Source organism: Symsagittifera roscoffensis, chromosome 4 (genome assembly GCF_963678635.1).
Source record: "Symsagittifera roscoffensis chromosome 4, txSymRosc1.1, whole genome shotgun sequence".
Classification (NCBI taxonomy): domain Eukaryota; kingdom Metazoa; phylum Xenacoelomorpha; order Acoela; family Convolutidae; genus Symsagittifera; species Symsagittifera roscoffensis.
In genome coordinates this window covers 68,247,926-68,268,774 of record NC_087065.1, presented here as the reverse complement: position 1 = coordinate 68,268,774, position 20,849 = coordinate 68,247,926, and the positions used below count along the sequence as shown (strand labels likewise).

The 20,849-nt window shown below is 37.5% G+C and overlaps 2 protein-coding genes across 8 annotated transcripts in view; both read right to left on the bottom strand.

Annotated features, from left to right (window-relative positions):
• LOC134843968 (CLIP-associating protein 1-like) overlaps window positions 1–20,849 on the bottom strand; it is a 205,742-nt gene that overhangs the window by 33,515 nt on the left and 151,378 nt on the right. For 4 of the 7 annotated variants that reach the window (XM_063860355.1, XM_063860354.1, XM_063860358.1 and 1 more), the window contains exons 1-8: window positions 10,526–10,873; window positions 7,580–7,655; window positions 7,461–7,504; window positions 7,251–7,307; window positions 6,820–6,914; window positions 4,062–4,137; window positions 3,401–3,613; window positions 2,673–2,918 (exon numbers count right to left, since the gene is read on the bottom strand). In XM_063860355.1, the coding sequence (XP_063716425.1) occupies window positions 2,673–2,918; window positions 3,401–3,613; window positions 4,062–4,137; window positions 6,820–6,914; window positions 7,251–7,307; window positions 7,461–7,504; window positions 7,580–7,655; window positions 10,526–10,723 (1,005 nt within the window). In that variant the 5' untranslated portion in view covers window positions 10,724–10,873. Of the gene's footprint in view, window positions 1–836; window positions 1,013–2,672; window positions 2,919–3,400; window positions 3,614–4,061; window positions 4,138–6,819; window positions 6,915–7,250; window positions 7,308–7,460; window positions 7,505–7,579; window positions 7,656–10,525; window positions 10,880–20,849 lie in introns of those variants that run through there. The other 3 variants (XM_063860353.1, XM_063860356.1, XM_063860360.1) reach the window with 3 other exon arrangements.
• LOC134843566 (DNA-directed RNA polymerase II subunit RPB2) lies at window positions 10,968–16,290 on the bottom strand. The gene is made up of 4 exons (XM_063859690.1): window positions 13,852–16,290; window positions 13,126–13,405; window positions 12,513–12,672; window positions 10,968–11,907 (listed from the first exon to the last, which is right to left on the bottom strand). Exons 1-4 carry the CDS (start codon window positions 16,284–16,286, stop codon window positions 11,261–11,263), a joined length of 3,522 nt encoding a protein of 1,173 aa, XP_063715760.1. The 5' UTR covers window positions 16,287–16,290; the 3' UTR covers window positions 10,968–11,260.

Here is a 20,849-nt window from a genome sequence, read left to right as displayed (position 1 = left end):
TATTAAAGCCGATGCGTCAATAAACACCACTTAATAGCTATCTCATTACAATGATTCAGGTCCCAAAAAACGAGGGAAATTTGGCTCACCTACAAATAAAACGAGTAAAAACACATAAAACCCAAAAAAAAATACTACTACTCTTTGTATTGAGACACGTGGTTTATTCTTCTGACTATCTCTTCAAAAAATGTACAGATATCTAAAAACCTACTAATATGTTAACCCAAAAGTGCGGCCCTAGCAAAAAAAAACAGACTGAAAGGCTAAACTGCGCCCCGCATAAAAAGCATACAAAAGGCAATTGAAAAAAAAAACGGGAAGGATGTCAAAAAGAAAAACTCCAAAAAAATTGGCATACACCTGAATTTGAGCCAAAGACCCGATGCTATTGAGCAAGGCGTAAGCCAGCGGCGCCTTAGTAAATAATTCAATCTGATATCCAACCATCGAAGCAATACGTAAAAAAGTTGGAGATGAATATCGCTTGAGTTTCCAAAATTTTACTATTTGATCTTAAAAGGCTACCTAGTAATAATAAACTGCGCCTCGCCTTGGTAAATAACAAAATTTTGCTGTAGGAATAAATTAGACTTCGTACAATAATTTCACTCACAAATAGGGTACAAGCGTTTTTTCTGTCTAATTCAGAAAGTGAAATATTTCAAATTACAATAACCATAATTATATAGCTATGTGATGTGCATAAAGTCCAATGGTTTAAGGATAGGAATACCTTAGAATGTTATATGTATGGTAATTTTGGTAATAAAACAATGCTTAATCACTTGTTCTGTTGTTCTTTCTTAACTTCATGCGTATTTAACATAACTCACCTTAACTGACAAAGAGCACCAGTTTCAAATGATTGACCCGATAAGTTTGTAGTTTAGTTAACTAATTACTTTGAAGTCAAACACACCGTACAGAGACTAAAATTTGTCAATAAGGACGCGAAATAATATTATTAAATTTTCCGATCGATTGCACACTGAATGGAAAGCTATAAATACAATTTTATTAACTTTGTGAATCTAGCTGAAACCTCATTTATTGGTGCAACAGGACGCCATGGATAAACAACGTGAATTATGGCCATCTCACAAACGCACATGTTTCGACTTAATAATTCGATTTCACAAACTTATTTTTTTCCGGTCAACTTTTACTTGAATAAAAAACATTTGCAACAGAATTGTTCCTAATTCAAATCGGAGCCAAAACAATTAGAATTGAGAAAGTTTAGCAAACAAAAAAAAAATTGACAGAAAAAATTAAGCAAAGCGGATCTTCGCACCACTTGCGATACAAAAACATGCAAGTTCACAGTATAAAAACTCTATTTTTCAAAAATCGTTTAGTTTTCAAGAGCAGGAGGCACAATCCATCCATTCTGAAACAGACCTATGAATGATAAACGCTCATTTGAACATTTCAACACACGCGAAGGAATCATCTGAGAAAAAATGAGGAAATTAATTCAGAAATCTGACAAAAATCGTTTTAAATTCGTAGATTAACCACACGGCGAAGCTGAGCTTCGCACCACTTGCGACACAATGAGTATAGGATTAAAACAGCATGAGACTCAAAAAATATCAGAGAGGACTTCAAATGTTGATACCGTTGAAGAAAGAACCAGAAAAACAAAAAAATAAAAATCAAGTTTTTTTAGTTAAAATTAATCAAAATTTTTCAAAGAGTTCCATGAGGGGTTGAAATTAAGCATTCCAAAAATTAATTTTGTGACCAAAGTTTTATCGATCTCATAAATAAAATCGCAAAATTGTAGGAAACAAAATATTAGGTAAATAAGCCGACAGCCAATCAGCTGAAAGTCAAGTACTGCCCATTTCTTATCCACGAAAACCACATATGCACTGAAATCAAGGTGGTATTCGCAATTCAGAAATTAAATCGAGAGCTTAATTGAGAACCTAAAGCCGAAAAACCATCAGGAAAAAGTAAACCCGATATAGGTCCTGTGAACAACAAAGTTACTTAAGGGCAAAAGGTCTAGTACCCGATTGCAAAACCCTTCGTTTACTTAATACACTTCGTTCATTGACATTTGAAAACAAGAAAAAAAGCTTTCAGAAAAAAAAAACGTTTCCAGCGGGATTCGAGTCCCGACCTCCAAAGTTGAGTTTTATGAAATCTGCGCCATGGCACCTGTCTAATAAACAGCCACCAAAAAAGCGGATAAAACACATGCTATTTACTTGCCAATTAGAATTGGATTAATACAGAGATACTGAAATTGAGCTGCTCACTAATTTATGCCATAGCACCTAACTGTCTAACAACCACAAGCTATCAAAAAAGTGGATATAAAACATGCTATTTAGTTGCCAAAAAGAAAAAGAATTCGAGCAGCACATAGATACTAAAATTTGGCAACTCGGCTGCGCACTAATTTATGTGAGATGAGTCAAAAATGAACTCAAAATTGCGACGGTAAATACGTCAAAATATGCTTTTCATATGCTCAGTACTGCTTCGCATGCATGCGATATCATTAGCTTCATCTAAAACATCCAAGCTAGATTTTCGTAAACATTTTTACAATTAAAAAGCATATTTAAGCTACCACAAAAAACCTAAAAGATACTGTGCGATGCATTCGGCGGTTAGAAGAGGCATTCAACAACACACAGCCGCGGCATAATTACCCTAGAAGGAGGGGGCTTGCTAGTGACTCTACCCTGGTCTGAACTCGGAGAGGGCGACCCCAAGACCAGAGTCCCCGGAATCGGCGGTGACTCAGCCGACGGTGACTTAGAGAGCGCTATCGACCCTGGGAGGCTTTCGGAGCCACCTGGGGATAAATTACGAGAGGGACGGGTGAGGCCGGCGATTGTGGCCGCATTGCGGGGGGTGCTTGGGGATCTCGGAAAGGAGATGACAGAGAAACCATCCTGAGAGCGGGTGAAACACAGTGTTAATATCAGCCAGAACAGAAATAGTCAACTCGACACAAAGACAAGTCGGCATAAAAGTTAAGAAAAAGTCACTCAGTCAACTGAAAAAGACTAACTAAAAGCTATTTATTAGTCCAAGTACGTAGTCACAAGGATTCGTTCAGCAGTTAATTGATTTAAACAAGCTTGTGCTCTGAACCATTATGAATTGAAATTTGCACATCCTTTTCTCAAGTTAATGATTTATGAAGCAAAGAGACCCAAAACTTACAACCCCCCAATTAACTTTGAAATTGCTGCCATTTATTTCGAAATTGTTACTTGAGAAAAAACGTCAATTTGAACCTAGATTTAAAATTTCGAATGATCATTGTCATCGAATTTCATTTGCTCTACAGGAAAGCATGGGGTTTATCATGACAAAACAAATATTTTTTTTCAACTTGAAACATTAATTCGATCACAATTTCAATTCTCACCTCGCCGTTCAATTCAGCAGCTGGATCATGAGGAGTGGTGGGACTGGCTGCGACCTTCATGAGGTCATTCTGTTTGGCCTCCTCGAACTTCTGGAAGATGACCTTTCGCTTGGAGGCATCTGGCAGCAGATTCTTCTTCTCCAGATCCATCCGCAGTCTGTCTCCCACGTGTTTGTACACTTCAACCAGCAGATGCACTGCTCGGTCTCTCACCTAAGTAAATCAAATATCTTCTTAATCATATTTTTTAAAATATAGATTTTGAAAAATAACTCCATCCAGTTATTCACGATTTAGCAATCATTTCATCTTTAAATAACATTATGTTAGGAGTCGCCTATTTAGTACACTAAGCTTTTTGACAAAAAAATTAAATAATCGAATCATACAGGACTGATCTTCAATTTAAAATTTGTGAGCCGAATTAGGTTTACGGCAAAAAAAACACTTGTTGTGCCACAAATATTGTTCAATTGAATTGATATCGTGAGAAATAATTGTTTCTATATTTTTTTTACAGAAACCCACCTATCTTATTTCTATGAATGCATGACAAGTGAGGGATACACCTATGATTGATGGGTCCCTAGAAATCACTGGGTCCCTAAAATAGTTGCACCCAAGCGGGGGTTCATTTTAACTCACTCATAAGTATACTCACATCGACGTTGGCGTCCACAACCAAGTGGCACACTTGAGATATGAATTTGCTCACTTGCAGCCCCTCCTTCCCATGACTAAACAGAAACCACAACTTAAGATCACAATGCACATTTCATCCTGTTTTAATTACCCCGGACGGCCGAGGAGGGGAGTTGGGGTTCGTTTATTTGGCCGTAGCTGTTCCCACCTTGAGGAAGCGGATGACATTAGGACCCCTCCAACTGCGACCGAATTGGTATACCAATACACGAACATCATGTTAAAAAGCGCGCGTCTTACCCACTTGGCCACAGTGGCTCACGTTTCAGCCTTATCATACATCACAAAAGACCGATGTTTAACAGACCAGAAACTCTTTAAAATGATCACATGGACAATCACACATTGAAACGTCTGCGCCTAAATTGATTTTCCCAATTCTCCTAGAACACTTGAGAGAACCATGTGGAACAAAATTCAAGAATCAGACAAATTTTGGAAAATCCCAAAAAATACTTTTGAATACTTTTGAAGTTTTTAGCAAAACCGTGTTTTTGGCGCGCGCCATTTTGGATAGTCAGTGGGTAAATTACCCCCTTTCCAATCCGTTAGTGATAGCAGGTGAAATATTTTTTAATTTGGAGCTTATGGCACCAATATATTTCAGATGGTTGAAAATTTCTTCATTCGCACCTGCTTAAATTGCATCAATATTTATTTTAACTAGAGATATCACTGGAATCGATTTTGCCGGAATTCCGGAACCGGAAATTCCGGAACTTTCAACTGGCGGATTCAGGATTCCGGAATTCATTTATGGTGCTGATGAGTAACTGCACAAATCATGTATTTAGTATGGCTAGCTGTGTCTCACTGTGCTTTGTGCATCAACGTCATTTCCGTTAGACGGAACAGATTGACTCCTGAGTTATCGGAAAAACTGGTTTAGTTGCATGATGGAATTCCAGTTTTGAATCAAAAATTCATGTGTTCGAAAGTTAGTTTTTTGGTCGAGATAGTAAAAACGTTCACGAAATTCCGAATTTTTTTTTACCGGATTCCGGAATTAATTGTGAAATTTGCCGGAATGCCAGATTCCTGAACCGGATTCAGGCAAATCTCCAATTCTAACAAACTGCGTTTTGGAACATATCAAAAAGAAGCTCTCCTGTTGGTCAGATGGCCTAAGTTTACGTTTCAAGCACGCGCGGATCTGAAATTTTTGACAAAACTCCCATTCTGAGGTCTCATAAAACCCTAATAGACCGAACTTGAACATAAATTTGCGCTTCAAATTATTGAAAAAACAAAGAGGTCCAAAATTAACGTTTTAGTGCGCATTTTGGAAGTTACAGACAAAAATTGCAGTTTTTGGCGCGTGCTCCCCCTCAAAATTAGTATATATCAGAAAAATATTGGTGGTGGTTGCCTAAAATGGGTTGAGGGGTCCAATACCTCATAACTAGGCGCCCTTTCTAAATCCGCGACTGATGTCCATCCCTAAAATTGCATGTAATTCAGAATTGCACCGAACATATTGAGACATATTTTCGATTGAGCGACTTCGAAACTGAGAAGTATATCATTTATTGCACATCCCATGGATTATTCCTGCCATACATTCTTTCACTGATAGACCTTTTCAGGTCCCCTGAGATTAAGCATAGGCTCTATTATTTATTGGCCGACTTATATTTTGAAGCCCTCTATTATTTTGAAGGCCTCTATTATACGCATTCTCTTTTAAAGACTGACTTAAGATGTGATTTAGACTCAGATTTTTCCCACATGGCGTCATAAAAAAATCTAAATTATGTGCGAAAACTCTACATTTCAAACTGATGAAGTAACAAACAAATTTGACTCTTTGTTTGGAAGAGGCATAATAATTATAAACATCACAGAAGAGTGAAGCGGTAGAATAGCCGCAATACCGATTCTATTTTTGAAGTTTATTTTCGAAAATAATTTAATTCAAGGACTTGTCAGTATTGATGCTTCCAAGTATTTACCATAACTGCTAGTTCTGGAAAACATAAAATATGGAGCAGGGGCAGATTCGGGGGGGGGGACGCAAATACCTTAAGAAACTTTTTTGCGATGGTCGGCAAAAATGGGGTGGAACAACTTTTATGCTGTCCCCTGAAAAAAAAACACGACATAAATAAGTGTCGACATAAAGAAGCGTCTTCACTTCGTTCTTAGACACTTAAAAACAGTATAAAAAGGAGGCGCAGATCAAGATTTTCGGTTTTCAGAAAAAAACTTAATTGGGTTAGTTGACAGCTTAGCAGATGGCGTTTAATAATTTCAATGATTGACATTTTGGCGGAGACGGGGTTCAAATCCTGAGAATTTTTTCATCAACTAAATCCGACCAACTAAAATAAGTGAAAATACACTTCGTTCACGAAAGAAAATTTTTGACACTGAGATGAACATCTGGAATGGAGAGCAGGTTTTTATCTTCAGAAAACTATTTTAAATCAGAGATCCATTTCAAAAGAAAATGTTGGCTGAAAAATTTCGACAGAAGTGACGCTACGCTTCCCAAACACAGCCAAAAACAATACAAAACTCTCAAAACTGCCATAAAATGCAACAAAAACATGACTGGAAACAAAATCAAAATTCAAAACACCAAGACCTATAAAACAGTATTAAGAGTAAATTTGCGTGATAACAAAAATAAAGAAGCGGCAACATAGCCGACGAAATGTGAGCAGCCACCTGTTGACGTGTCACTCAAAAACGAACACTTTTGTTGTACTACTCACTGTTCAAGGGTGTTTATGATCCAAACTAATGTTTCCTCTCGCACCCTCCACGCTTTGTGTGTGAGTCCATTGACCACTATTTTGTCCGCAACCGCCTTCAATGCAAATCAGAATTCTAGATAATATGGCTAAATTTTCGTTTCAGGAGGTGTATGTCTGCGTATTAAATCAAAATATTTTTTTTTACAGTTAAGGTCGGTATAAAAAGCAAATTCCAAAAAAAAAAAAAAAAATGAAAAATTAAAACAAATTTTATAATTAAAAATGAAAAAGAATCTGATACTAATCACATCGATGATCCAGCTCAGTGGAAAAAAATATGATATAAACTTTTTTAATAAGTCCGCAGTAAAATAAGATCGTTACATGCGAGGTCGAGCTATAAATAAAATGTACGAAAATTGACAAAATATTTGGTAACTGGAACTTACCGTTGGAGTACATTTATCCGTGATAGCACCCAGCAAATTTTGTACTTGTTCCCGCACCTAAATAACAATATTTCAAGGAAGTAATTCAGTGTTCCATCACTTGGTCAAAATGTCATTTGAAAAGATGAAAAAATGTTGATATCTCTCTTGTTGCATTACAGGCGTGAAAATTTTTCTACTATTACCATTCTATCACAAGCGAAGTCTTACCTGGTCGTTGCTCGTTTTTAAAGTCTCCAGTAAAGCTTGTAGAACTGCAACAGACAATATACATGTTTTTATAGCTTAAAAATAACTTTTGTATGCGAAATAGGTTTTTCGCAACATACTTGCGGGCAAATTCCGGTCTATCGAGGCAAGTTTGAACACCAATACGTTGAATACGTCAATCGCCATCAGACTGATCTAAAGCAAGAAAAAAAATATTTTCATCACACCACAGTCTGAAAATGGTAATTAATTCAAGCATGTTATTCAAGGCAAAGATTTAAATGAATCAAAAACTTCTTTATGATAATTTGAAAATATAGTATACTGATTAACAATATTGGTGAATCAAATTAGTTTCAACAAATTACTTTAAAATCAAGGTCTGAGCTAGACGAAATTATATTTCAAGTTTCTTTAGAAAAGTGAATTTTCAGCGTCAATTCTGAACACTAGCAAGAATCTTGACTGATTTACTTTTTTGATTAAAACGCCCAATTTGAGAAACCTGGGCCAAAAAGTAAAATTTCTATTCCCCAAGAAAACGTTAAGAACTCAATCCACGTGGTCGAGTCATATATCATATTAATGCCCTTTCAGTCGTAATTCGAACGACATTAAAAAACTTGAACAAATTTGATTTTTTTATTTGATTTTTTCGAGCGAGTAAAGCGATCGAGTAACAATCGTTATATGTAATAATAAGCAATTAAGGCTAAAAAACTTGATTTTACTAAGAGAAGAACTTTTTTTGGAAATTCATTAGCGCTTTTCTGGCACAAAAAAAATCAAAAATATTTAAAATTTTAAGTGCGAAAAATCGCAAAATTTTTTTTGAAGACAATAGCAGTCGTTTATGCCTAATTCAAAAATTTTATACGCGTTCGTACAATTCTATTATCACACGACGTACAAGAATAAAACCTAACTTGAAGAAAAAAAAATCTGAGAATGTTGTCGAAACAGTCAGTGCAACTTGTTTACTTTCGTTTTCGGAAAACGTTGACATGTTCAACTTTTTTTGATAAAACTGATTTATTTAAAAAAAAAAGAATCAAAGAAAACTGTCTGCCATCAAATACAAGCGATAAATAATAATTAGCAATTGAAAGATTCGCTTCTAATGGGGAATTAATAGGACTGATTAGGCTGCCAAAAATTCAATTTGAAAAAATTGATAACGAAAGGATTCGCGACGCTGAATTACTTCACGTTTATGAGTTGAGCTGCAGAGAAATAGAATCGAAGCTGTACTGCACAAAAACAAGCAACCAAAAGCAGCAAAAAGAAGCTCTGAAAGTTCAATAAGTTACAAATGAGTTTAAAAAGAAAATGAGTCTTGGAAAAAGAAGCGTCGATATTAAACTTTCCGTACAAAAATTTGAGCAAAATTCCGTTTAATTCTTCGTAAGCAAAAAAATTTAACCTGACCAAAACTTGAATGTTCTGACTGACGCTTAATTCATATCGAATAATTTTGGGAAGCAAAAATATTGAAAACTTACATTTTGGACAATATCAAAGTGTAAAATTTTGAGTCGTACGATATTAATACGACCAATTAGCCTGCCTAAAATCAATTTGGAACAATTTTATTGAGCGGTATAATTCGCCACGCATAAATAATTCGCGTTAAACTCTCAGCATTATGAATAATTTCTTCAAAGCGCGCATAATTTAGTCCAGAATATGGCCAATTTGGCAATATTGAAACCCCCAGAACTTCACAAAAATGATCGGAGGCAGGGGCGGATCTAGGATTTTCTCGAGGGGTGGGGGGGGGGGGGGGGGGCGGCGTTATTTTCAAAAAAATTCGAAAATTTTGACGACCTTCCTTTTTTTTAGTTCGACCAAATTGATTTTTCGAGCTATCCCAAAGCACTGTTTTGCCCCGTATTTTGGCTAAATTTGTCTGCGCCGCAGGCAAATTTTTGAAAAAACAGTCAAAGAAGCCCTTTTTTTGGGCACTTTTTGAAAAAATGTTGACAAAAAAATCGCGTTTTTTTGGCGCGCGCTCCCCTTCAAAGTTAGTACATATTGGCGCCAAAGGCGCCTTTAGAAAAAATTTAGGGTCGGTCGGCCAAAAATGGATTTCTGAAAAAGTATCAAAGGGGGGACCCTTTGGGTCGGCAGGGGGTCGAATCCCTGAAAGGGGGCTTCCTCCCCCCGCCCCACACCCTAAATCCGCCCCTGATCGGAGGTAAAATATCTTTATAATTTGAACTCAGTAAGTCTATATCTTCAATGGGGTATAAAAAATTTTTGCTGAAAACTGTTATTTCGATCGGCAAAAATTCACTGAAGAGAAAACACACCGAGCATAAATATTCCGTTTTCTACGAATGTCGGAACAAAAATAACGAAGAGAAGCAGAGCGTTGCAATACTTGCTATACAAAACACGCATTTCGGTTCTAGAAACAACGCAACAAAAGGTAACTAAGCCGATGTATTACCACATGCCAAAACCAATATAATAAATTACACAAAATCAGAGTTGGTTGATTTACAAATTACCGAACGACCTGCAATTCAAAAAATTACCTAAATCAGAATAAACGACAATTGTTTCGATATAAAGCCGACAAAAAATAACAATATTCCGAAAACTGCAGTTTTCCCAGAACAAAATTTTCAAATTCTATACATTAAGAAAAAAACAAGATTCGGCAAGGACTCTAAACCTACACCTTACAGTCCACAAGCACGCGCTTTTCCACAAGACCAGGTGCGAAATTGACAATAATTGAGGGAAATTACCTGGTGGAAAATTGAAGTTAATTAATTGGGCTTGAACTTACTGATGTTTCATAATAAAGCTAAGTCAACTTCTCACTGATTTGTAAGAAAAGTTGTTGAACAAAAACCAGCTTCTGATTATTAGTTAACTTGCTCTCGCAACTTTTGACTGACTTTCGCAGAAAATGAATCTGACGATTTAAATGAGACAAACATCTTCGAACATTCTTCCAAGGTACTAACGCTAACTATTGACTTATTTCCATTTTTAATACAATACTTTCTCATAAACTGCATTTCGAAACACGTTATCAAGTTCATCACACTGACCTTGAAGTTTGAGCTTTGAATCCAGTCATTCATCGCATCGATCAGCTGATCAGACTGTCTGCCATCCAACTTCCCTTTCCCATCCAGAAACAATATCAACTGGGGACCCACTTTGAGACGCACGTTGTTGTCCTGCTTGCACGCACTTTCCACCAACTCATTAGCCTTCTCCCATATTTCTGGCTTCACAGCGGCCATCTTTAATTAAGCTGTTTCGAGGTCTAATTAAATAATAGAGTATCTACTTCGTAATAAATTAGGCGATCTAATCTAAGAAATATTCTGCTAACAATTGAGCAACACTGAGTGCCGAAATAATTATGTGACTTCTTTTTGTATATTCATGAGCATTCTGAAAAAAAAACATAAATCAGATAATTCAGTTAAATCACATCAAAATTAATCTTACCTTGAGCACTATTATCGAATTAGAAAAAGAAAATGATCAAAAAGACATCAAATTTTCAGGTCGATCAAAACCAGAAAAATTATTTTTAATTTAAGCTACAAAACAAACAGATATCAACATGTTTCGAAGAAATAGTTAAAGTCAATTATTGGCTAGTGACAAAATGATTCCAGACAAAACCATCCCAGATTCAATCATTACACAAAACAAAGCAATCGTTTGCTAGAGGTAATTAATGACTAACTAACTTAGCTAACTGACCAAATCAAATGGGTTGATTTTGTTTGCGATCGTTTTATCATGACACTAAGTTCTCACAACGGTAATCACTGAACCATCATTCTAGGCGCAATAGACATCGACATCAGTTCTTGAAACAACAGTTTACATGCATACGGAATGCGCACTTGCGATATTTGAGTCTTGTTCTTACACGCTTTGCAGTCGAAGCTGTTCTGTCGCAAGTTTGCGATCGCTATCAAACCGCACAAATTGCAAACATGCACTCGATAGGGATCCGAAACTTCGAACAACCTCTCGCGTAAAAACTGGGCAGCTCCATGAGCAATTTGGCAATCACGTTCCATCTCTCCAAAACGGAGTCCTCCGTCTCTCGCTCGACCTTCCATAGGCTGTCGATTTAGATTCTGGACAGGACCTCTAGCTCTAGAATGAATCTTATCATCGACCATATGTTTCAGTCTTTGATAATAAGTTGGCCCCAAATAAATTTGCGAGTTCATTTTTCGACCACTGAACCCGTTGTACATAACTTCATTTCCCCATAAATGGTATCCGTATTCAGCTAACACTTGTGAAATCTTTTGCACGTTGACTGCGTCATTGAATGGTGTAGCGTCACCGATTTCGCCCTTGTTGGCCGACACTTTGCCTTGAAGACATTCGATTAAATGGCCGACTGTCATTCGACTGGGAATAGCGTGAGGGTTAATGATAATGTCCGGAATTATTCCTATAAAACATCAATTATGACAGTTAAGATATCTTTCCTATGATCGGGAAGGCGCTAAATATAGAAAACTGCCAGACTTTTTGTTTAATCTCAAAATGTCAACTGATCAAAATCTATTAATACAGGTTAGAGCTAACAGAACAATTTGAGGCACAGATGATGCATTGAAATACGAAAAACGTAATTTCCGTTTTTTCGCAGCATTTATTTGAAAGACACTTAGACAGAAATACCCCCACAATAAGTAAATTTGGCTCTTTTCACCCCCCCCCCATTTCAATTTCAAAAAACTATTTTGAAAAACTATTTTTACGTTGTGTCACAATGTACTGAAATTTTGCATGGTGAACAAAATAACTATCGTAATATCACGCTTTCAGCAAAAATAACACGCAAAACAAGAAGGAAAATGGGAAAAGTGTCGTGTGTGGGTTGAAAAGAGTCGTCAATTGAACATATATTTCATCTCAAAATGCTTGAAAATTATGGATACTTTGGACTTTTACAATATCTGCGCGTGAATTGCTGTGATTCCACGTAAATTTCGTTAAGGTTACATCCTAGAATACTTGGATGGGAAATTGGCAATTTAGTCTGTTTCCAACCTTCGCATGTGAATGGCATGTCCTCTTGTCTGTACGTGATTCCACACGTTCCCTTCTGTCCGTGGCGACTGGCAAACTTGTCTCCAATCTGGGGTGTCCGGATGGACCTCACTCGCACTTTGATGAACTTCCTTCCCTCTTGATTCAACGTCACCATCACCTGAATACAGTCAGCAATTAAACGCGAGATGAAAAATAACCATCGCTTCCTGGGCTCTACTATTAGTAGCAAAAAGTTCAGACAGACAAAATTAATTCAGAGCATTTAACCTGACCTATTATGGAAAAATGGGAAAAATGTTGCATGCAAATGCTAGCTTCTCGGACAGAATTCACGTATTAAGGTGGTCTGAAACATCGAAATTGAACGCAAAACTCTGTCAAAAAAATGCTCTGGCAAAAATGCAAAAAATGCTCTGGAGAAAAAATGCTCGTTTTAAATTAATTCTGCCAGCTCAAACTTTTTGCAACTCTATGTATTACTGTATTACTTTTAACAAATAACTTTGTAAATAAATATCACAAATATTTTATAAATATCACAAATAACTTAGTTTACAAGTCACTTGTTGTCACAAGTGAGATTACAGTTGCTATTAGATCTGATCCTGACCTGGTCAATGATTCCTGTCTCGCTCGCCCTCAAAAATGTGCTGCAGTCTTTTTTCGTTTCCTTTCGGTGTTCATTCGCCAACTCATCCTCCTCTGCCGGGAGTCCCGCCGTCTTTCCTATGATGACGTCATCACCTGACACTCGTGTGCCTGGAGATATGATCCCGTCATCGTCCAATTTGTCGTAGATGGCATGTCGCATTCCTTTGGTCGTCTCTCGTGTCGGCTTTTCAAACTCCTCCTCAACGCCTCCTTTGTCACTTTCTTCTTCTTTGTACGATCTGAAACATACAATTAACTAATAATCATTTTATTTTATACTTAGTAAAGCAGAGCCTTTATAACACATAAAAATTGATGACGATATAAATTTAGTTTACATTTAATGAACTTAAGATATTGAACAAAAATTGGTATGTGACTCTCGAAGTTGTCACGTATAATAGTGATAAAATTTAAATTTACGGGGAGGAGTTTTTAAAACTCGCGATACGCAGTCAGCAATTCTGGTAACACTAAATGTTGGCAACGACGAAAATACGCTTTTTCTTGTCACTGTAACCAAGAAAAGACATATTCAGCAAACATAAATTTCTTTTTCTTTTTTAATTTGAAGAATGTCGAGGTTTCATAATCATTTTAAAAAGGATGACACGGAATTCATACATCAGTGAGATTTGGATAGCAGTTAATTTTCAGCTAAATTGAAAAAAGTATATATTTTCACCTGAAAAATACAGATCTGAAGAATCCTCTATCAATTGCACTTTGACTCATGATGACAGAATCTTCCTGATTGTATCCAGTATACGAAGCAATCGCCACAATCGAGTTGATTCCTGCGGGGAGTTCTCGGAACCGAAGATATTCCATAGATCTGGTTGTTACCAGTGGCTTCTGAGGGTAATACAGCACATGTGCCAGGGTATCCATCCTAACGTGGTAGTTCGTAATATACACTCCCATGGCTTGTTTACCCATAGCACTTTGGTAGGTATTTCTTGGCGACTGGTTGTGATCTGGGAACGGTATAATAGACGCGCAGACTCCTAGAATCATAGATGGATGAACCTCGCAATGCGTGTACGTAGAACAGTAGCCCGATCCCTTTTGTTGGATGTCTTCAGGAGTCATTGCGCACATTATAGTCTCTTCTTCGGCAGTATCAACATATTCAACAACTCCGCTGGCGATCAAAGTTGACCACGTGTAATTATTATACTCTTTTTGCTTCAACTCGTTGATCTGGTGCCGTTTTAGAAGCAGCTTTTGGTCTTCGACAATCAACAGCGGTCGGCAAATTCTTCCAGCGTCCGTCAGAATTCGGATTTCTTTCTCTCTGATGTCTCGAACCATTGACACCTCCGACACAACGATGTCCATTTGTCGTCGAAGCTTTTTCAAAGTACTCATCAGATGCTCGGGGTCTCTGTGAATGCCAACCCAGCAACCGTTAACAAAGATCTTCGTACTTTCATTAATTGCACTAGGAGCAATTTCCTCCAAATTTTCCATGCTCCATTCTTCCAAGAACTCCAAGATTGGACTTGGCTGAGATCCCACAGAAATATAGGCCATGAGAGCCAGATTTTTGACCAAACCAACCGCTTGACCCTCCGGTGTTTCTGCCGGACACAACATACCCCATAGCGTATTATGAAGCTGCCTAGGCTTTGCTAATTTCCCGTCTCGGCCAATAGGAGAGTTGACACGCCTCAAATGTGACAACGTCGATGCAAATGTCAGCCGATTCAACACCTGGGATACACCTGCTCTTGCCAGATGCGCTTTCTTCTGATCTCCCCAATTTCCAGTGGCTAACGAATACTTGAGCCCATCAGTTATAATTCTGGTTTTCAAAGCAAGCTCTAGCCTGAAATCTTTATGCCTGTCGATGAACTTTTGAGCATACATACGAACTTCTTTGCATAGGTTTCTGAACAACCCTCGAAATAGGTAGGCCATCAAAGGTCCCGCCAAATCCAACCGCTTGTTACCATAGTGATCTCTGTCGTCTACTTCACGACGACCGATGGCTGCTAGGAGCAACCTATGGACCATGTAGCCCAGGTAATACGCTTTCTTAGTTTCACAGTAATCTGAGACACCGACGTGAGGCAACATTTCTTTTTGAAGGACATCTTTAGCGTACTTAATACGTTTCTCTTTCGTAACACCTGGTCTTGCTCCTCTCACTCCGATGAAATTTAGTGCCACGTTTTGTTCCTGGACTACAAAAGCATCGTCCAGTGAAGGTTTAACCATTTCCATCATTTCGGGATCATCGAAGTCGTATATTATATGTTCCAAAATATCACGATCGGCCACAAATCCAAGAGCACGGAAAACTATCATGATCGGAATCTCTGCTTTACAATATGGCAACGTACATACAATTCGTTGTCCATAAGCTGCTTTGCGTACATTTTGACCGGACTTAGCCATCATGCTAACCCAGAGTGTTGATGCCGGTCGCGAGGAGTTATCGAGGCAAGATCGAATTTCAGCAACATACGAGTATTTTGAATCGCGCTTTTGAAACACGTACACATTATTTGACGCCATCTTTTCCTGAGCTATCAAGACTTTCTCTGATCCGTTGATGATAAAATAACCTCCTGGATCCAACGGACACTCGTGGACTTCTGTCAGATCACGCTCCGACAGTCCATTCAAGAGACAGTATGTTGATCTCAACATAATAGGGATCTTTCCTATAAACGCTTTTTGGTATTGCACTTCTTGGGGCTCTTTTCCATGCTCAATCACAACTTTTGAAATGTCGACGTAAAGGGGAGCAGAGTAGACTAAATTTCGGAGCCGAGCTTCGTTTGGCATCAATGGGGAGGGTGTTCCATCCTTCTCATAGTATGAAGGCTTCGACAAATAAATTTGCTCAAACTTGATCAGATATTTAGTCGGCTGTTCAACGTCACTTGAGAGATGCTGCGACTCTGCTTGCAGTTCAATTTGCGGCTGATCCTCAACTATTCTTTGGACTGACATCTGAATGAACTCGTCAAAGGAGTCCAGTTGTTGTCGTACCAAACCCTTCTCGTCGAAATAGGAGCTGATGACGACCCAACAAGCTTCCTGCCAAATATCTGGCGTGACTTCATCGGTTTCTTCTTCTAGGTCATTCAAATCTTCGTCGTAATACATGCTTCAATCTGAAAAAGAAGAACTTTGAATTCCAGTCTTATTTTGATAGCTGTTTAAAAACTAAACAAAAAAGCGGTTTGATTTTACATATATTTTTCTTTCATGTACTTCCAAAGCAAGTCATCAAAAGGAGTTGAATCAGACTGTTCTAGTTTCGTTCCGTTCTGCGGATCTTCGTGAAATTCCTCGCCATCGCTAAAATTTGCTTCATAAAAATTAAGCTCAGCTTTAATTTTTTCCGAAAACGATTTGCAAAAGTTTTCAAACTCCTCATGCGTAGAGAGGGCGACTTCAACCAGAAAAGACTTATCACTTGACGTCAAAATTCTTTTAGGGTGCACTTGACGCATTGCTGGATATATACCACGCTTATCACGTCCAAAATATAAGCCACGTTTCCTCATGAACTCAAATCTCGAGAAGACGAATTTGTAACTATACTTGAAAACCATGCAGTCAATCATTTCTTCGTGGGTCATGTTATAAGTATCTCTGAGATAACTATAAATTTTTTCCAAGACAACAGAATTATAAGCCAAAATACTAGGATTACTCAGCAATATTGATCGAACTTCATTCGTAGTAAAATAATAATCATCAAAGAACGACATACGATTACCAAATTCTTCCTCACTGAGAAATAAAATAGCGGGGTATTTAGCCAAAACTTTTCCGACTTCATCTAGAGCAATAGCATTTCCAGTCAAGCGATCAAGCAAATTTTTTAAGTCGGAAAGAGGCCTGTAAATCCATTTAGGACTGACGGTTAAAATTTTTGAAAGCTGATAAAACTTCACCAAATAATTACGCTGTAAATACTCCACTTTACTAAGAAGCAACGAAAAATTTACGTTCAAAATATGTCCATTGTTGCAACACACAATTTCCATAACCTCATCTTCAGACAGCTTCAAAATATTTTCAAGGAAATCTGCTAACTGAGGCAGCTGAGTACGTTGAAAGGTTGTCAACTCGATGCCTTTCTTTTTTAGTTGGAACACAGGCGAATTCTTGATTAACGTTCCAGATGACAGTACACGCATTTTGAGCACAGTGATTGCCGAAGCATCAGAAGCATTTAGAATTCTATAGAATTGATTTCTGACACAATAAAAACTTTTTGACCTCATATTGTGGACCCAACTCATTCTCTGTCAAAGCAACTAAAAAAATGTAAAAGGCATGTAAACACAGCATCCGCCTATCTTAGTTACCACAAACTTATCAAAAAACGTTGTTCGTTTTTGTCTTTTCGGCTCTTTTTCCTCCCCCCCCCCCCCCCCCCCCCCTACACCTCACACAAACATGAATTTTATGGTCTAACGAGTGGTTTTACAAGGTTAATTATGAAGACCAAATATGTTTGTTATGGCCTAATCAGTCTGCGTGTCAATTTTCATGACAATTGGACAAAGTGAACAGTACTTTCAAATTGAAAAATTTGCAGGTGGGGGAAAAGGAAAAAGAGCCGTCTTTTCTTTTAAATTTTTTATTCTTATCCAAAAAAAATCAGAACATCCGAAATAATCATGCTAAGCGAAGTTCACTAATCCTTCATCATATCACCCAGTCAAAGAAACATTGGAATTTCCTAAATTAGAGAAAAAGTATACTGGAAAAGCCCTGATTATACTGGAAAAGCAAATTCCAACCAAAAATCGCTTTCCAATTATCAACATAAAAATGGTTATAGGTCTACCAATAGACCCTATAGTAACGATCGCATGCACCCATATGGCCGACAAACTGGTCATGGCCGACAAACTGGTCAAAAAAATTTCAACAACAACTCATGGGGCTGTGATAATAATTATAACCATAATCTGAATCGTAACCAGCAGTCATATAACTACTCGCAAGGTTTTCAATATTAAGTAATGCTAGTTAAGACTACCTTTTTGATAAACGACTGTTATTTGTAATTTTAACATTGAGTATGATAACCACCAAATAGATATTAATACAAGAAACAAAAAATTATATTTCGGCGACAGATACAATGGGCAATACATAGAAAATTCCTTCTTTAAAAAGTCCGTCATAATCTGGATCAAACTAACAGATGATAAAGTCAACTTTAAAGACATAGTAACATACAGAAAAGCAAAGATAAAATTCCAAAATTATTATTTATTATTAGTTAAAGAAGACTCCTCTGTGGCAACTCATGGTGAAGTTTCATGGAAAAGCTTCAAGTTTATATAATAACATTTATTTACCAACCATCTTGAAGCTCTCAGGTGAAAAGTAATCATCGATAAATGTAATCAAGTTTGTTTTGTTTATTGTTATTGTAACTATGTGTATCTAATGATGTTATAATATTTTTATGAACTGATAGGAAAAAAAAACAGAAAACATTTGACATACACTTGTGTATTGAAATTATTTTCGATGTGCAATTAAAGTGTTTTTTTTAAGTAAATCTTCTTTCACTGCCCATCAGTTTCCAATTGATTAAAGCTTTAATCAAGGTGTGTTTCCACTCGTTACTGTGTGACATTCGACCAGAATGGACGAAAACGCAGATTCAGCAATTTCGAATTATTAGCCGCTAACCTTCCGAATTAGCAGTTTTGAAGGATTAGCAGTGTTATTGAAACGATTAGTCAAACTGTGAAGGCTAGAATATTCTGGTATTTTAAAATTTTTAAAATTTCAAACGATGACGTTATATTTCTGAGACACGTCGAAAACGGCCATTTTGGAAGAAATCCAAAATAAAACCGAACAACAATAGTTGCGACGGTGATAACAACGATAATCATGATAAAAACAATAACGAGAATTGAACGAACAGCAGAGTTAGCAGAGACCGCTCCGAGTTTCAACGCTTGTGTCGCTACAACCGTTGCAAGGCCGTTCACAACAACGGTGAAGGGTAGAAAAACAGCCTTTCGGAAAGAAGATGAAGGGTGTTATTTCCCCGGATTCAGGAATCCGGAGGGCTCTCGGGACTTTAACTGAAACCATTTTACATAAAATTTTAGCTTCCCTAAAATGTCTTGAATTGAATTTATTTAATATCTGAATTCATTTTCCGACGATGAGAAGCTAGGAGTTAAGGTTAAAGGGTTGATCCATCTTCGATGGAGATGATGATTTTTATCTACTGAAAAAAAAAATTAATATAATAAGGAGTAGCAGCCCTGTTTTTAGGAGTGACCTCGTGGTCTGGGGATACTGAGACCCAGCCATTAGCTCACAAATTTTGCATGTAATTAAGTTAATTTGAGCGTTCTGATCGAAGTCGGAGAACAGTAACGTTTTTTTCGACCCACTGTTAGAAAGAACACCAAAAGAACTGGCTTTGATAGAGACGGTGAGAAGCATGTAGAGCTTAGTTTAGACGCTGGCCAGTCGTTTTATAGCTTAGCTTCATTTTCCGTCGACATGTACTTCCGAGCGAATGTTACATAGATAATTTTATGGCGCTCCTGGGTGTTATTCTTTTTTTAACATCATGACCGACAGAACCGTTAATGCTCATAGTGGGCCCTATTAGGGCCGATGCTCATAATAACGCCCTTAGTGGGCCCTAACTGCCGGGGCGGAAGGGTAGTTCGAAACGCGAAAGCCTTCTGGATTACCGTGAATAGCTTTTTAACATAGTTAAGACCGAAAATTCACGTTCCAGGAAGGGTGGGGTGATGGGCCGTCCCCTCGTTCCCTGAGAGGTTTGTGACCAAAAACTCCTAAAGATATACAAGAAACCAAACAAAAATTAGTATAGTACCAAAGAGAAACAAAAAACTTAAAACATAACCGAAAAAACCAAAAACAGTAAAAAAAAATAAAAAATCAGTAGAAATCATCCACCCAGGCAAGATGTTGTGTAACATTCGCCCAAATACTACACACTGACGGAGCGTAGAAAAAGTACCTATTAACGACTGGCAGGCGTCATTTACCTTAATCCTACTCGTTTTTCACCGTCTCGACCTTGCCAGTTGATTTTCTGGTCTGCTTAGGGCTAAGTAAAAAGTTACTATTTTTAGGCCATCAGTCAAACGACTTTTGATCAGCTTTCGTTGACATGCGAACACAACCACATAGCTGAGTCTCGGATCTACGGATTTTCATTAAAAACCCGGCTCGAACAACCTATTTTAACAAGTTTTTGTGTGACAGTTCTATACTAAATCCATTGGAGATGGATTGACCCTTTTCTCTTTCTAGCTACTCATATTCTAAAATATCAAATCATACCGGTGTTAATTTAAAGTTTCACGACATCCAATTAGCTATACAGTCAGTTTTATACAGTACCTTCACATAAAACAGTCTCTGGTGACCAAGCCTCCGCTCCCGTAATCTTCCCGAGATAACGCTCTTATCTCTTCCAATTTGTGGTACGGGAGGGTTCCGTAGAATATTCCTTCCCCACTGTAGCTTCCTTCTCCACTAATGTCCACTGATAAGGGTCTTATCGTGCGTTGTTGCCACGATAAGAGGCTTCGTCTGTTCCGTCTCTTGTGCGACCGTTTTTCACAATATTTGGCGTTGTTCTGCTTTTTCGTCGTTTTTCGTCAAAATGGCCGTCTTTTTGTATTTCTCAGAAAT